The sequence below is a fragment of the Rhinolophus ferrumequinum genome, chromosome 12 (genome assembly GCF_004115265.2).
Source record: "Rhinolophus ferrumequinum isolate MPI-CBG mRhiFer1 chromosome 12, mRhiFer1_v1.p, whole genome shotgun sequence".
Lineage (NCBI taxonomy): Eukaryota > Metazoa > Chordata > Mammalia > Chiroptera > Rhinolophidae > Rhinolophus > Rhinolophus ferrumequinum.
In genome coordinates this window covers 82503914-82521619 of record NC_046295.1, presented here as the reverse complement: position 1 = coordinate 82521619, position 17706 = coordinate 82503914, and the positions used below count along the sequence as shown (strand labels likewise).

The 17706-nt window shown below is 59.3% G+C and overlaps 1 protein-coding gene across 3 annotated transcripts in view; it reads right to left on the bottom strand.

Moving 5' to 3' along the window:
- Nucleotides 1-14142, bottom strand: part of CCDC187 (coiled-coil domain containing 187) — a 39585-nt gene extending 25443 nt beyond the window's left edge. For 2 of the 3 annotated variants that reach the window (XM_033122199.1, XM_033122200.1), the window contains exons 1-6: nucleotides 13647-14142; nucleotides 12226-12324; nucleotides 9724-9819; nucleotides 4117-5180; nucleotides 3795-3889; nucleotides 227-816 (exon numbers count right to left, since the gene is read on the bottom strand). In XM_033122199.1, the coding sequence (XP_032978090.1) occupies nucleotides 227-816; nucleotides 3795-3889; nucleotides 4117-5180; nucleotides 9724-9819; nucleotides 12226-12324; nucleotides 13647-14112 (2410 nt within the window). In that variant the 5' untranslated portion in view covers nucleotides 14113-14142. The remainder of the gene's footprint in view (nucleotides 1-226; nucleotides 817-3794; nucleotides 3890-4116; nucleotides 5181-9723; nucleotides 9820-12225; nucleotides 12325-13646) is intronic. The other variant, XM_033122201.1, reaches the window with a different exon arrangement.
- Nucleotides 14143-17706: the final 3564 nt, after the last annotated feature.

Below are 17706 nucleotides of genomic sequence, written 5' to 3'. Positions count from 1 at the left end.
CAGCCAGAGTCAAGACAGTGACAGCAGCTGCAGCTGATGGAAAATTTAGCATGTGCCATTCGCTGTGCCAGGACAGTCACCTATGTCACCTCCTCAAATGGCCTGGACAACAACTGTGGCATTGTCACTATATCCCCCTTTAGGGAAAAGAAACCGAGGGACAGGGAGAAAGTGGGGCTCCCTTGGCCACCAACGGGGTCATCTGTGGCCCAGGTGCCAGCCCTACCTCGGGTCTTGCTGGCGAGGTGGCCCCTCGAGCTCAGGCTCCGCCTCGCCTCCCAGCTGGGGGTCCACAGCGGCGTCCCTCCGTCCAGGGAGCAGGTGGGAGAGAGGAGAGTCTGGGCCTGCATGTCTGCCCAGTCCCAGGGAGCCCCTCTGCCCCTGCTGGGCACCAAGCCTCCAGGACAGACTGGGGCTGCAGCTGTGGCTGCCACAGGCACGGCGCTGGGGCACGAGGGCAGAGAGCCCAAGACCAGGTCCCCGAGAGAGTCCGCTGCCTCGGACCTGAGAAGCTTGGCAGTCAAGACATCGATCCGCTGCTTCAGGATGTTGGCCATGGTCTCCAGGGCCTGCAGCCGGGCCTGCTTGTACCGGAAGTGCAGGGGGCCCGGCGTGCCGAGGCGCTCGGCCTCCTCGGAGTCCAGATAGATGCACAGCCCCGGGTGTGGGGCATGGGGGGTCGGGTCCTGGAGCTTCGGGGGGCCCAGAGAGCCAGTGGCAGATGTCAGCAGGGGAGTGCCATCCCAGCCTTCCTGGGGAACCCCCGTCCCCAGAGTCTCGGTGTGGCTCAAGGCTCTGTTCAAACACAGGCAGAAGCTGCAGGGAGAGAGATTGTGGAGGGTCAGGTCTCCAGTGGTGAGTGTGAAACACACACGTGCAGGGATAGGCCAGCTGCAGCTTCCGTCAGTTTATGGCCACAGTGCTGGTTACAGAGCATCTATAGACTGCGCATGACTGTTCGCAAGAACAGGGACGAATGGAGGTATTTCTTGGATGTGACGCCAAAAGCACAGGCAATGAGAGAAAGGAAAAATTGCACTGCTTCAAAATCCAAAACTTCTATGCAGCAAAGGATACAATCAACAGTGTGAAAAGGCAACCCAAGGAATAGGAGATCTTTATAAACCATAAGTCTCACAGGGTTAAAATCCAGAACATGTAAAGAACACCTACAACTCAACAACAAAAAAACCCATAGAAGCTGGTTAAAAATGGGCAAAGGACTTGAACATTTCTCCAAAGAAGAATTGCCAATAAGCTTACAAAAGCACTCAACATCACTAATCATTAGGGAAACGCAACTCAAAACCACAGTGGGATACCACCTCACACCCATTATCACACGGTGTGATTGTAGATCACACCAGAAAACGACAAGTGTTGGCGAGGATGTGGAGAAACTGGACGCTTGTCCAGTGCCAAGCGGAACGTGAAGTGGAGCCGCCGTGATGGAAAGCAGTATGGCGGCTCCTCAAAAAATTAGACACGTGTCACCCAGCAATCCCACGTCTGGGTGTTTATCTAAAAGAAACGAAAGCAGGGACTCGAACAGGTGTTCATACCTTCACGTTCACAGTTGCACTATTCACAAGAGCTAAAATGTGGGAGCACCCCCAGTGTCCCCTGACAGAGGACCGGACACACCAAACGGGGTCCCTCCACACAGTGGAATGTCACAGCCCTGAAAGGAAGGAGGTCCTGACACCCGCTACCACGTGGACGGACCCTGAGGACTCTGCTCAGTGAAACGAGCCCGTCCCAGAAGGACAAACCCTGCAGGATCCCCTCACAGGAGGTCCCCAGAGGAGTCAGATTCAGAGACAGGAAGTAGATGGGGGGCCGGGGCTGGGGAGGGGAGGGGTGTGAGTGTTTAATGGGGGCAGAGTGTCAGTTTGGGGAGACGAGAAAGTCCGGGAGATGATGGAGGTGGTGGCCGCACGACAGTGTGACGGCACCTAATGCCACTGAGCTGGCACTTAAAAATGAGTAAGATTGTCAATTATCTGTGTATTTTCCTCCAATTTTTTTAGAGTGAAAAAAAAAGCACACAATGAAGCAAGATGAAGGAGCGCGGCCTCCTGCAGCCATGGAATGACCCCAACATGGTGTCAGGACAGCCAGGACCTCCATTGGCCCTTCCATTGAAGGCAGGGTGGCCCTTGGGGGTGGGGCCGGTTTGTTGGTCCAGGTGTGGGTTACATGTGTGCTCAGCGCGTGAATGTCCATTGAGCTGCACACCTAGGACCTGGTCCTTGTCGGGATGTTACCAGATGTCAACTTTAAAAAGCTTTAAAATACAGAGTCCTGGGCTGCCCTGTGGACCCCGAATCCAGGGAGGAGTCTGGGGATGGACACTTTTAAGACAAAAGGGAGCCAGACAGAGAAACTTCCAGGGGCCAGGGGAAAGGGGGGTGAAGGGCTGCAAAGAGCACTGGGAGCTGAGCACCCAGGGGGTCCACCCAAAGCCCCCTCCCAGAGCACAGACTGCCAAAGATGCATCTAGGAGCAAGGTCGGGAGCCAGCACAGGGTGGGAGGTGCCTGGTGGGTGCCATCTCCTCAGCCTCCTGCCACGAGCTTCCTCCAAGCCTGGCTGTGAACTCCTTGTCACACCACCCTCCCCCGTCAGTGAGCAAAGTGGCCTGGGAGTGGCTCGCACTGGCCAGAGGCTGGCACTGGCCAGGCCCACACAGCATTCCAGGGAGCGCGCTTCACCGGTGAGGGCAGGCGCTGGAAAGGTGGCCTTAGGGAGAGGTGACAGTCAAGCCCCCCAGGCAAAGTTGGGGGGAGGTCTCTGACCCTGTGCTTCAAGATGCTGGGGGCGGGGGCTTGTGGACAGCTGCCCCGCCAGCATTAGAACACATGGTGGCAAAAACAAAACAAGAACAAAAGCAAGGGGGGAAAAGCAGAAAATAAATGTTGACAAAGACGGGGAGAAACTGAGCTCCGACACTGCTGGTGGGAGGCGAAATTGTGTGGCAGTTCCCATGCGGCCTGACCACGCTACTCTTACCGTGTTTCCCCGAAAATAAGACCTAGCCGGACCATCAGCTCTAATGCGTCTTTTGGAGCAAAAATTAATATAAGACCCGGTATTATATTATATTATACCTGGACTTATAGTAAAATAAGACGGGTCTTATATTAATTTTTGCTCCAAAAGACGCATTAGCACTGATGATGGTCTGGCTAGGTCTTATTTTTGGGGAAACACCGTAGCATCTACCCAAGAAGTGTCCAGACAAGTCACTCTCAGCACCTCTGTTCACAACAGCACAGGGGAAACAGTCCAAGTGTCCGTCAACTGCCCATGGATGAACCAAGTGTTGTCCCCCCAGACAGCGGAACAGTATGTGGCCACAAACAGGAGCCGTCCAGACACGCTACGGCAGGGACGGACCTAGGAGACGTGCTCAGTGAGACAAGCTATGCACATAGGCCACATGTTGGGGGGTCCCTTTATATGAAATGTCCAGGTGAATCCAGAGACAGAAGGCAGGCTGGGGGCTGCCAGGGGCTGGGGGAGGAATGGGGCGTGACTGTCAATGGGACGGGTTTCCTTTGGGTGATGAAATGTTCTGGAACTGGACAGAGGTGCTGGTCACACAATATTGTCAATGCTCAATGCCACTCAAGTGTTCACGTTGAAATGGTGAACTTGATGTGATGGGAACGTCACCCCAATGAAATCTCAGGCTCTGTGCAGCAGTGAGAGGAAGCTGCGCCTCCCTGGCCCCCAGGAGCCCCACCCAGGAAGTGCAGCCCCTCTTCCCCTCCCCCTCACCTGCACACCCACCTGCCTGGGGCCTCCTGGTCCCCCAGCACCATGCCGGAAGTCACCTTGCTCCACTGCAGCACGGGTGACCCCAGGCTTCCGGGGGCTTCCAGGTCCTGCACCAGAGGAAGACGCAGTCACAGCCCCACTCCAAGTCAGAATATCCCTACACCCTCTCCAGTCTCAGGCTGGACTCCTCGAGGACCCCTCTTTAGGGACTAGGACAGAGGCAATGGGGTCCCTCCAGAGCCCCGTTATACCCAGGGAGGCAGGCATTTGGGGACCCGGGAACTGGAGGCAGTGGCCGAGCTGGCCAGTACTCCATCCACACCCCAGTGCATACCCTGGACTGTGCAGAATGTGGAACAAAGGTCACGATGCCGGGATTGGTCTGGGAGACCACGGGGAAGGCTTTGCCAGGGATGCCTCTGCCCAGGACGGCCTCCCTCTGCTTCCTATAGATGTCCTGCAGCCGCTGGTTTCTCAGGTCCAGTGCCCGCACGGCCTTGGCCTTCTCCTCCAGGGCCCGCTGCCTCCGTTCCAGTGTCTTCTGGCGCATGAACTCCCGCAGGCACTCGGAGCTGTAAGGGTGGCCCAGGAGCCCCTGGAGCTTCGGGCAGGGGGGCGGCAACCGGGCTTCGTTCTCCTTCCTAGGTGCGTTCTGAGGGGCGCTGTGGGTGGGCCTTGGCCAGGTGTGCTTCGCTCCGGAGGGCAGCAGCAGGGAGCCTCTGCCCTTGCATGGGGTGCCAGCCCTCTGTGTGAAGGAAGTGCTCTGGGGCCGCTGGGCAGGAGGGCTCGGCTTTTCCAGGGGGTTCCATGGTCCTCTGGAAGGGGCCTCCCAGTTCTCACAAGTGGCCCGGGTCCTCTGCCCCGCTGAGGCACTCCAGGGCCGCGAAGGGAAGCAGGTCAGCCTTTCAGGGGTGCTGCCAGATCTCTGGAAGGAGGAGTCCCGTCCTTGGGCTGACCGGGCCCTCTGCGGACAGGACCCCCACCTGGTCCAGGTGCTCCAGTGCTGCCTGGTGGGAAAACTCCCATCCCTCTCTAAGGAGGGGTGCGTCCCCTCTGCTATGGCCTGAGGACGCTTCAAGAAGGATTCCCGCGCATCGGGGGCACTGCAGGGGCCCTGGTGCCTCCTCCCTGTTGAGTCCTCCCGCAGCCACAGCTTCGATGACTGGCGCTCCTGCCCTCCCCTGAGCTGCCGGTCTTGGGCCAACTGCAGCCCTGCCTGGATTTGCTGGCGGAGTTCTCGAAGGATGGTCATGGCAGATTGGACGCTCCTGGGCTGCTTGCAGGAAGTCAGGTTGGGCGTGTTGGCAGACGCCTGTGGGTCACTGCGCACAGAGGCTGGACGACTGGGCATCCGACAGACTGGGGAGCTCGCAGCAGCCCCAACTTTCTTGCTGTCTCCTGCAAAGACAGGCAGTCACAGGGGTAGCAGGACCTGCTGGGCACAGGGAGAAGCAGACCGGCCCCCTTCCTAGAGGCACCCTCGCTCCCACCCTGGGGAGCCCCCCTCTTGGCCTCTGCACTCATCATCGACTCGAGGAAGCCCTCAGGGGCAGGTGCCATGTCTGTGTGCCTGGAGGCTGTGCTGGGCACCCGGTGGACACTGAGATCAAACCGGGGCATGGTGTCTGCTGGGAGGCCCTGCTGGCTCTCACCCCGCGTTCCCTAAGTCAGGAAAGCCTAGATGGCCATGTCCTGCCTCCCAGGAGTCAAAAGCTTGGCTCTCAGGGGCGTAAGTTCTGTTGTAAGGCTTTTAAATATAGTGGTTTCCCAAAGCCCCCATCTGATGGCAGTTTGGGGGGCGTTTGACAGGGTACTGGGGGAGAGGTGCTGTTCCCACACCACAGTGCCACCTCCTTCCCAGGGGACCTGGACTCTCTCCCTCCGTGACCACCCCCACATGCCACAGCAGACTAGGGTGGGGCCCAAGGCAGACACACAAGGTACCTAATTCTGCAGTTGGGGCCGGGTCCCTTGAGGGTGCCTCGCTCTGGAGCCTGGGGAGGGTGGGAGGGGGCCCAAGCAGCACCCTCGCCAGAGCTCGTCCTTTCCTCCAGGCGTAAACACCAGTCAACTCAAAATCTTAAACAGAGAAAACACACAGCCGGGACAAGGCCCTCAAACGCTGGCCCAGATGAGGAGGTTGGCGGCTCCGTGCAGCCCAGGAGGACAGCTCCCAGGCTCCCAGAGGGGCTCGGGGTGAAATCCCTCTTGACCAGGCCTCTGGGGCAGAGCCACACTGTCAGCCACCAGCCAGCCAGAGGCAGGGCTGAGTCCCCGGGTGACCTGACTTCTCTGACCCTCTGTCTCGTCTTCAGTAAACAGGGGAAATAAAACCGCTCCCTACGGCTTTGTCTGTAAAACCTCAACACCGGCCCAGGCACATTAATGCTCAGTAATGCTGACTAATAATAATGATAATTAATAATAATTAATAATAATTAGTAAGCCAACAGTACTCATTTGCACGGAGCTGAAGTAAATTAATTTGTTTTTAAGCAGATGAGACTCAATGAATGACAACAATGGGTGGGGGATCAACGAAGACGCCCAGGCTGGCAGGATGAGGGGTCCCAGGGAGTGTCTCCCAAACACAAACTTTCTTTAATAACTGTTGTCACATCATAAACATCATCTATCAAGGTTTTACTTCATAATCCCGCGTTACAGTCACCAAATGCCAATATCAGCCCCACCGTCATCATAAACCCCATCCCCGAGGGCCCTGGCAGAGGCAGGAAGCAGCTGCCAGCCTGTAATTCACACACACACATGCATACACACAGAGACCCACAGAGACACGCATGCACATGTCTGTACTCACACGCTGCCCCTATCCCCAGGGCCAGCCCAGGGCAAACCACAGGGAAACCAGACTGCCCCAGCCGGAACTTGTCCTGCCCCTTGGGCATTTCTGCCAAGTGATGGTGCCTTACAGCAGAGACCATCCAGAGAGCTGACCACCCAGGGACAGGCCACCAGACAGGGTCAGGCGTCTCCTTAGCACACGCAGCCCCTAGACATGGCCCCCTCCTAACGGCCCAGATCCAGAGACATCAGCCCCAGGCCTGAGGCTGCGGAAGGGGAAGGGACACCACCCAGAGTCACGCCCTCCAGAGGCCACGCCCCCAGGAAGGACCCTGAAGACACCCCCAGCGCACACCTCTCTGGGCCAGGACACCAAAGCCCTGCTTGCTTTAAGTCACATCCTTTGTAAAGCCAGGCCCCTCTAGGAACTGTCCCCCAGAGCTACATCCCCCATAAGCCATGCCCAATAGGACGGGACCTTCTCTCTAGTAGGACACTCTTAACGACCCCCTCCCAGGGCCATGCCTTCCAGCCCCAAGCTCTTGGGGACACCAGAGGTTAAGAGCTTGGTCTCAGGAGTCCCAGACCTGGGTTTAAATTCAGGCTCTGCCCATCACTAGCTATGGACCTTGGGTAAGTGACGTAACTTCTCTATGCCTCAGTTCCCCATCTGTACACTTCTCCCACAGAGCCACATGGATGACAAAGCGGTCGTTACCACTCCAGGAGCTGGGCCTGGAAAGGTCAGGGCAGAGTCAAAGGCCAGGGCTGAGGCCGGGACTGCCCACCAGACCACCTCTGGGTTTTGGGCGGGACCAGTGTGCTAGGGTTTCCCAGAGAGACTCCTGCGTCCTGGCACCTGTACTGCTGTGCTGCCCAAATGGCCTCTGTCCCTCCGCTGGGGCACCCCGTGGGCTGCCCTGGCCAGGCCCCCACGCCCCCACCCACAGGCCCCTCCTTCGCTGGGCGCTCACCTTCCCCATTAGCCCGCCAGAGGGCCCGGGTCAATAAATGGGTCCTGGGGGGCACATTTTTTCTTCTGCTGAGCAGTTTAATGGCAATTAATTTTTTTGCGAGAGGATTTTTAATCTGCGGAAATGGATGAAGTCCCCAAGTGCCCTGTCAGAGTTCCAGGACTGACCTAATCTATGATAAAAAATGCAAAGTGAGGTGATATAATCTGAAATTAAATATCAGGCTTCATTTTCCTCCGGCCGGATGGATGAATATTTTATAACTATTGTGATTTAATTTTTGTTAACTACAGCAAATTTCTAATTCATCCAATTCCCAAGTCCTGTGACTCTGACCTCTGAGCCCACACTCATCTCTCCTTAGCCAGCTGTGACTTCGTCACTGACAGAAACTAATGGTGAGCGCCACGGGGGTGACATGGCTCTTACGATGATGAATGCAGCCCGTAGCACAGCCTTTGACCCAGTGTCAGGCACACCGCAGGTCATTTTTCAAGTGAGCCATTAAAATAAAACAAACCAAAGAGATAAGGGGGGGGCAGATAACGATGCAGAAAATTGTCATATTTTGTGCATTTTCAGTGGGCCTTCCAGAACCTTCTCCGTGTCTCCCAGCATCCCTCACTCTCCGGTGGGAGTGGAGGTTCTCTTAGCAGCTGACGGAGTACATCTGCCCAGCACGCACAGCCCTGCCTGAGCTTCCCCACCTCACTCAGGGCCCACCCGGCAAGGTGTGGAGGAGGAAGCGTGATGACGTGAGGCAGGCACACACACCGCCCACCCCCCGTCAGGACTGTCATCTCATGCCATGGGGGAAACTGAGGCACGGGGACGCACAGGAGCAACTCAAAAGCAGCACCCCAACTCCGAGTACTCTTAGACTAAAGGTCCCGCAGAGCCGGCCTCAGTCCCACTGGGTAGGGGTTCTCTCCACCTGGGGGGCTCTCAGTGGTGTCCCCAAACCCCTTGGTACAGTGGTCCCAGAGCCCAGACCCAGAGGGCGGGCCTTGAGGAGGTACCAGGTGTGGTCCCAGGGACGCACCTCTGGGCCCTCTCAGGTAAGGAGCACAGGTCTGGAGCTGGATGGGTCAGGGCCCGACCCTGGCTGGCCTGTGTCGAACCTCTGCGCCTCAGTTTCCCCATCTACACAATGGGAGCAAGCCAGCCACCCCGAGGAGAGCAGTGAGGATCACAGAAGCGGATGCCCGTAGAGTGCCTGGCACACACCGAGCTGGGCACCAAGCATGGCCCACTCATCCAACCACCAGAACCTTCTGAAGGAACGTCGCAGAGGATGCTGCCTCCCTGGTCCCCACACACCCACATGCAGCCCGAGGGCAGGGTCCCCTCTCAGGTTCACCGCACAGGCTCCACACACCATATCCAGGCTGGGGCCCATACCTGCCAGGCCCTGAATTAGGAAGTTCTCCGTGACTGTGGCCCACCACCACCATTTCACAGAACGCTGCCATCATCTCACACATGCTCGGCGGTGAGGCGGCTCCAAGTCCCCAGAGGGGTCAGAGAAAGGACACTGCCCAAGGTCTTACTCACCACCAGCACTCCGGTGGGCTTGCTGCCTGAAATTCTCACTCCCAAACCAGGCCATAGGGAAGCTCATGTCCTCGACCAGATGTCCCGCTGCCAAAGGCGGCAAAACCCTGACAGCCCGTTAAGTGATGCCGTGTGACAAAACGCAGACCCACCTGTCAGCCACACATGTCACGGGCTGCCCATCGTCACGCACGCCTGTCAAGTGTGTCAGTGCGCTGCGAGTAGCAGACTAAAGGCGTGCTGAAGCCTGGCTGAGTACGTGTGTGGCTTTGGACCACTCCAGGGGTGGGAAGGATGCACGCGGGCTTTGGCGGACTTCCAGTTCATCACAAGGCACAGCCCCCTGGATGGGCGGGACCCACCTGCTGCTCGGTGGTGGCCAGACTCTACACTTACCTGAGATGCAGACGCCCTCCTCTGTGCACAGAGACACCCCCCCCCACTCAAGCTCAGCCCTACGGGCCCCAGGTGCCCCCCCAGAACCCTGTGCACACAGGGCTCTAGGCAGGCACTGGCTACCAGCCATCCTGGCACTGTGTGCCAACCGAGTGAGCCAAACGGTAAGTGCACGTCCCCAGCCCTGCCAGCCCCATGTGAACCAACCTTACCCTTGTCTTTGGCGGCTCTTCTGGGGGTGGGCGACTTGGGGGCCTTCTCTCTTTTGCAAGAACCACTTTTTGTCTTTTTGGTTTTCTCCCACGGAACTTCAGGAGAGGCGGAGGGGAGGAAGAAAAGGTGAGCAGGGGCTCCCAACACACAGGGGCCCCCCGACCAGGCCCCACGGAGCCACGTGGCAGTCCTGTCTGCTCCCTGGTCACGCACACCAGAGTGGGCGGCTAAGCGAGAGGCCGCGGGGGCACATACGGCTCTGCGACCCCTCACGGCCACCTGCTGGGCAACCCCCCTGCACGGCTGGGCATACCAACCCTCCCTCAGGGCATGTCCTGACTGTGCACAAATTGGTGGCCGAGAGCCCCTGAGAGGAGCAACAGCCTCCCATCTCAGTCTCTCGCACCAGCTCAGGGCTGGGCCAGAGCACTCATGTTTGTTGAATGAATAAATGACTGAAAGGGCCCACGGGTGAACCCTTCGCGGAGCAGCTGGCTACACTGAACAAGGAGAGAAGGAGGGAGAGCTGGGGTCAGGGTGGCCTTCGCATGGCTGGGTCCACCCTGGCTGGATGATGAGGGGACATGGAGACTCGGAAGAGGCAGAAGTTGTCCGAGTCCCATGGCGAGCACAGTGACCCACCAGGGAGTGCGAGACAGTGGGCCAAGCCTTCCATGTCCCCACGTGGCTGGAGGCACACGGGACAAACTGACACGAAGTCCTCTCCAGGCCTCCAGTGCGATTGGGTTTGGCCTTGGCCTGTCACTTGGGCCTCAGTGCCCTGACCCTGCTGGCAAGAGGGTCCTTGAGACCCAGGCCCACACAGAAGGCCAAACCCTGCAGGACCCCCTCACAGGAGGTCCCCAGAGGAGTAAGGTTCACAGAAACAGGAAGTAGATGGTAGGGGAGGGGTGGGGTGGGAGTGTTTAATGGGGACAGGGTGTCAGTTTGGGGAGACGAGAAGGTCCTGAAGACGATGGAGGTGGTGGCCGCACCACAGTGTGACTGCGCCCAAAGCCACTGAGCTGGCACTAAAATGTGGCTGCGATGGTACATTTATGGTATGCGTATTTTACTACAACTTTAAGAAAAAGACCCAGGCCCTGCCCCATGCCCTGCTTCCAGAGGGTTCTAACACTGGGTGGATGAAATATGACTACCAAGAGCTGGTGACCAATGACCATGGGTGCTGAGGTCCCCAAGTGGCCGAGGCCGGAGTCCTGAATTTCACTGATGGGCCCCAGCAGCCTCCGTGGGGTGGGGTGGGGAGAATGACCAGGTGGACAAGCTAAGGCCACTGGGTGCCTCGTGGATGGAGGAGGAGAAGGACGAGCAAGTTGTCCCTGAGCCAGAGTCAAAATGGGGACAGGGCAGGAGCCCCCAGCTTTTGTGGGGGAGCTGCTGATGCCGACGGTTAGGCTAGAGCTGGGCTCAAAGAGAAGGTCCCACCTCTGGGCTTTAATCGGGCTGCCCCCCGACCCCGTCTGGGCCTGCACGTGGCTCATACATCCAGCTGGGGCAAGACACACACCTGAAAACACGCCTGTGACTGCCACCCAGAGGGGTCCAGGACTCAAGGCTTGACCAAACTTCACCGCACCCTGGCCACCACGACACCACTGGGACAGGCCACGATTGTCCCCTGGGACCTGAGTCTCACCTACTCCTTCCCCACAGCCCCACTGATCCTGAGCCCTTCGCCTCTCTCCTGTCCTGAGTCTCCAAAATCTTGCTGGAGTGAGGCTGCGTCTCTGGGACTGTGGCGACGGCCTCCTCCACCCATCCCCCATCCTGCCTCGGAGTGAGCCTGCCAAAGCCACACCGCACGGCCTCTCTGCCTAAGGCTGCTGCTCTCCGGCCCCTCGGAGCGTCCTGTCCGTCTGCCTCTCCGTCCTCACCCCACCTATCTGTGCAGGGAATGAGTGAGCCAAACCCTGGCGGCTCTAGGCCCCTGGGCCCTTCCTCACCCGTCTGGAAGTCTGCCGACTCACTGCCAACCTTTCAGCAGCACCGCCTGAGCAAGGCAGGGCTGTGGCATGGTGGGGCCATCTGGGGAACAGGTGGGCAGTGCTTCCTGTCTGCAAGGTGGAAAAGTAAGCCCAGGAGCTGGCAGGACCTGGAGGACCTGTGTGGCTGCCATGTGACTAGGCAGGAAAGACCTCAATGCTCTGTGCAGTCTCCGCGAGGAGATGCCGCCGCGCAGCTGCCCTCTGAGCCCAGCCTGCCCTGCAGGGCCTGCCTGGATCCCTCCCCTGCTGGAAGGCACAGGGTTAGAAATCGGGCTCCAGAGAATGGCAACTAGGTCCAAACCTTGCCTCTTCCTGGTTGGGGTCGCCTCTGACCCTCTGTCCTCGTCTGTGCGTGGGGATTAATAATTGAGGCAGTCACACAGGGTGAGAGAGAAACTGCATGGAGAGTTCTGAGTCCAGCACTGTGCTGCCCACACCATGGCCTGAGTGTCTGATGGATGTGCCAGGGTGGTTGGCCACAGAGCCACTCACCTGCCTCCTGTTGCTGGGAGACCCTGGAGGGTTCACGCCGCTGGCCAAGGACAGCCTTGTCTTCAGCTCCACGCTCAGCCGCACTCAGGATGCCTAAGCCTGGAGCAGAGTGTGAAGAAGGAGGCATCGTGAGGAGAGGGGCTCAGGAAATCTCCAGGAAAAGCCCCCATTGGGCAGCCATGGAAAAGCCTTTCAACACAGCGGCTTGGCCTGAGGCCCCAGGCTGAGTGCTTCGGCGGAGCCCACCCGGATACAGCGCTAAGCTGGGTGGAGGTGGGTGGGTGATGGCATCACCGTGTCCCAGCCCAGCCTCATCCAACCGGTGGGGAGCTGGACCCCAAGTGCCTCAAGCTGGGCACTGAGTGCTGTTTGGACAACGTAGCACAGCAGAGGGCTCTCACAGCACACGCACAAAGTCACACTTTTGCAAAGAGAAAACTGACGTAGAGGGACGGCCCCCTGAGGTATTAACCAGGGCAGTGTGGGGAGAGAGGCACACAGGGAATGTCCACCATTTTCATTTCATTTTTCATGCTTTGCAGATGTGCTCAGGTAAACAGGTGGTGTCCCTTCCTTTAAGAAAAAAGTACAAGAAGGATAAACCCTGGAGGACCCCCTCACACGAGGTCCCCAGAGGAGTCAGATCAATAGAGACAGGAAGTCGATGGAAGCTGGGGCTGGGGGAGGGGAGGGGAGTGAGTTTGGGGAGATGAGAAAGTCCTGGAGATAATGGAGGTGGTGGCCGCACGACAGTGTGACTGCACCTAATGCCACAGAGCTGGCACCGAAACGTGGCTGAGATGGTCAATGTTATGTTATGTGTATTTTATAATTTTTTTGAAAAGATACCTTTAAAATAATAATTTTTAAAGAAAACATCTTCCCTATCTCCAAGAAAAAGTTATGCGCCTGCACAGTGAGAAAAGCCACAGGGTTGCGTCTCTGCCATTTGTCCAACAGAGAAGCTGTGTCTGGATAGTTCTTTAAATCCCCACCCTTGCCCACGTCCTGGGGCTAGAGCACGCCTTGCAGACTTTTCAAGGTGTTCCTGACCTGAGTCCACTCACCTGACCATGACGCTCACCTGCTTTGCCCACCCCGCCCCCTTCCCACAAGGCTACCGACTCCAGGCCCAGGGCACCAGGTCCCTTCCATGCCTCCCGCCGCCCGGTGTACCTTGCCTTCCAACGCACCACCCCTCCGGCTCCCCGAGCCCGAAACTCACTCGTCCCCATCAGTACAGCAATGCTTCCTCATGCTTAAGCCCAGCTCAGTGCATCTCCAGGAGGATGTCCCAGGCTGGGAGCCCCTCTCAGGGGCACACTGGCCACCAGCCCAGGTGGTTCCACCCTGGAACCCGCGCAGCCCTCCTGGTGGCCTCACTGCCCTCTTGCCCCTCGCCAGGGAGAGCCGCCACTGACCTGGGTAGGCCGGGGCCTGAGGGGGGTGCTTCAGCTTTCGGGCCCTCTTCCGGGGGGCTGGTGTGGAGGCTTGGTAGAGGTGCGAGGCGCTGGAGGGTATCGAGGTGCCCAGGGAGGCACAGCTGGCCTGCCACCGCACCTGGGCCCGGATCTTGTCCCTCAGCTGCTCCAGCCGTGGGTTGCTCTCCCTGGGCTGCCGCGGGGACCCCAGCTCCTGGGGGGGCCTCTCCTTCCAGGGCCTGTGGGGCTGTGTGCATGACTCATGGCCCCCCGAGGAGCCAGAGAGGCGGCCCGATGACACCGAGCTGTCCCCATCCTTGCCTTCCTCGCCTGCTGTCCACTCCAGGTAGCTGCAGTCCTTCCCCGAGGGGCCAGGCCTCATGATGTGGTCTGACCAGGCCGTGGAGGGAGCTCCCCACGGAGCACCTGGCTGCACAGAGGGCCTGGACCACCTCAGGGCAGCCATGCGGTCATTCTCAGCTGCAGGTACACGCAGCCTGTCTGCCCTTAGGAGAGAAGCAGACACAGCTGGTTAGGTGTGTAGACCTGGCAGAACATGTCACACTGTACCCCACAGACTCCGGCACCTCTCCTGCTCCCCAGTTTTCCTGTCCCAGAATACCCACAGACTGAGAAAGGTATGGGGGGCCAGTAAAATGCCCCCGTGCGCGGCAGCACAGAGACGCGTTCTCTCGGGTCCTGACCACACCCCTTTTGCTAGGCACCCTGATCAGCCCAGTTTACAGATGGGGAAACTGAGGCTTGGGGAGAAGGCACACAGCAGGGGCACTTTGGCCCCCAAGTCCTTGCTCCTTATACTGACTCAGCCACCTTCTAGAAGGCGTGGCCATCTCCCCAGCAGTGACATGACCTGGGCAGGTGTGCTGACACATGTGCCTAAGCTGGCACAAACTACCTAGGCTTCCCAACGGCCGGTCCCCTCGGAGCCCTGACTGAGAGTCGGCCCCGCCTCTGGCTGGCTATCTTTGGGGTGGGGCTGGCTCATTTGTCCAGGCAGGTTGGCATGGTCGCAGGGCCAGGAGCGAGGGCGGAGCTGGTGAACCCAGTCACCACCTGTGCTGAGTGCTTTCACGGGGCAGCCGTGTGCTCTGCAGCCTGGCATCCATCCCTGCTCAAGGCAGGCTGGCCACTGCCCCACTGTGGACACTGGCCTGTCCTGGTCCGCTGGCCCAAGATGGAAACCCTCAGGATAGTCATGGAAACTCAGTGGGCACGGTGGGCTGCCGGGCCCTCCCTCATAAGCTGCCCCTCAGCTGGACGAGAGAGAATTCCAGTAGCCCCATGACAGCATAATAACCCTTGTCACTCAGCAACCGAGCGCTGAGCTTCAACTCCTCCTGAGGATCCAGGTGGCGCCCCTACCCTCGTCTTCCCAGGGCGCAGGGGCCAGCAGCTGACAGGCGTGGGGAGTGAGCTGGCCGGGGCTGGGGGTTGGGCTTGGCCTGCGCGACAGTGAGGTGCTGGGGGTGCCTAGGGTCAGTGTTAGGGGCAGGGCTGGGGCTCAACCCCAGGCTGCTGTCGGGCTCAAGGTTCAGTTCCGAGAGGGGTCAGCGTGGGAGCCTGGGTGCAGGCGTGAGGAGCCCGCCTGCTGTGTGTCCTCAGCAGCTGCACTAGGCGCTAAGTGCTCAGGCTCTCTCAAAGCCATGGCCTCTGGCTGCCTGGGGCTGGCCAGGGAAAGCAGGCTCTGGCCTCTGGGCTCTGCCTGGCCGGCAGGTGCTCAGGGCACTCTTTTGCACATAGAAACAGTAGCTAGAGCTGCCCTAGCACCTGGAGCCCCAGGCCTGCTTCCTCAGGGGCCTTCCTGTCCCCTTTGTGATGACTCTGGCAGGGCAGTGTGGTGGGGAGGACCCCCACTCTGTGGTCAGCTGGCCCTGAGCTCTCACGGCACAGTCCCCCAGAAGGAGAGCTGGTCAAACCCCAGCTCTGCTGCAGCCGGCAATACCCTTGGGCAATCATAGACCCCCACTCCGCCCCAGCTCGCCTTGGTGGGCTCACTCCCACAGGAGGGGCCTGAACTGGCGGCCACCTTCATGAGCAATCAGGGAGTGGCTGAGGTGGTCATGAGCCCGTATTAGTTTAGGAATTGCCTGACAGGCATTCCTTCTAGAGCAGCCCCTGAGGAAGGGGAGTCTGCAGCAAAAGACTCCCTAATTCCAGGCAGGCATGGAGGATGGAACACAATCCGTCCTCGAGGCTTGTTGTAAAGAAACTGTCCTGGGGACAGCGACACCTGGAGCCACTGCTGTCTGGGGAGGCACAGGCAGGGCTCAGAGCTGGAGGCCCTGGTCATGGGGGACACAGCCCCCACACGGAGCCACCAGCAGGAGGGAGGGGCCCAGTGATAGGCCTTGCCTGGATGTGAGATGCCACCCCCTCCACCCCCAACAGCCTCCCCTGTAGTAGGACGAGGGGAAGGACATGTGTGCTGCAGAGCATGGAGCCAGCAGGACCCCAAATCAGCCTCCAGCCCCAGGGCGCTCAACCACACCCGGACAGTTGACGTACCTCTGCAGCCAGGTCCCTCTGCAGGCAGCCACTCGGCCACCATTCATCTCGGCCTCATCTGCCTGGTTAACAGTCCCGCCCTGCCCGGGCTGGCCCCGTCCACTGGGGACATTGCTTCTCGAGGCTGAAAATGGAGCAGGCACGTTTCTTTATGACATTTGCATCCCAGGGGACTGACCTGGGGCTACACGGGGGAGCCTGGGGGTTGGGGAAGCAGCCTTTCTAATACAGCCACAGGGCATGAGTATGTCTCTGATGGGCTGGGTTTCCTGGCCTGCAGACGGCTCCTGCTACATCCCGGGGGCAGGTCTTGGGACGCTGCAGCAGGCTCGGGGGACATAAGGGAGTGACCATGGCATCCCCCACCTACATCTGTTCCCAGAGCCTCCCCACACCTGAGCAGACTCCTTCTGCAGCCTTGACAAGGACACAAACCTATCCCCCTACCCGGCCGAGGGACATAGCCACCGCTGCAGACCCGGGGCCATCCTGCTAAGCAGACGCTGGTCCCTTTACTGAAGGGCCACCTCCCCAGGATCCTCCCCGACTCCCTAGCCTGCTCCTGGAAGGGCCTGGGGGAGGGTCATTCTGAGCAGAAGTGGCCAGAACTGAGTGCCGGCAAGTTTCTCCTGACGGGTGGGCCTGACACCCTTCTTCCCACTAGCTGGAAAACGCTGCAGACACTAAGCTGCCTCCAGCAGCCAGCAGACAATCACTGTTGCAGGAGGGAGCAACATCATGAACACAGCGGGGCAGTCAGTTTAGACCTCTGCCGTCGATAAAAGCAGAACTAGGAAAGCCAATGCTTGATGAACATGGAAATAAACCCCACGAGCGCCATCGGCACCCTGTGAGTTGTGACAAGCCCACCAGCTTCCTTCCCTGCCACACCCCACCAGAGTCACGACGGGGCTTCCAGACCCAGTTCTAGATCCAGAGCCGGGCACCGACTCCCGCAGGCCTCAGGATGTCCCACCAGGACCCTCTGTCAACATCCAGGCCCGCCCCTGAACACCTGCACCTCCTGGGGTGACCGCAGCCTCCAAGCTGGGCTGCAGCTGTCACCTGCCCCTGCCTGGGGTGGAGGAGCAGCCCTCACACAGGCCAGGCCTGCGCTCGGCCCAGCAGCACCTGAGCTGATGCTGGCTGGGCTGCAGACTCGCCCTATTCGACCCTGCGACTCCCTTGGGCTCACAGCTCGCCTCCTGACCCCGCCCTGTCTCCCTCCCCTATGCCACTCTCATTGACGAAGGTCCCTCCCGCCCTTAGTGCTGGTCTCCAGCCATCTGCCTCCCCTACAGGGCTGGGGACAGCTGGGGGTAGGGGTGGCCTGACAAGAGAATGCTTGTGGCCATAAGAGCCCCCAGTGCGGCCGGGCACTTCGGAGCGCAGGACGACAATCCTAAGGGAGAAGTCCAGCTCCAGTCCACAGGCTCAGCCAGTGTCCGGTCCAGCAGCCTGTCAGGCATGGAGAGACGGCAGCCCGGTTCATCCCGGAGCCGTGCTGGGACACATAGACTGGGAGCCTCACACA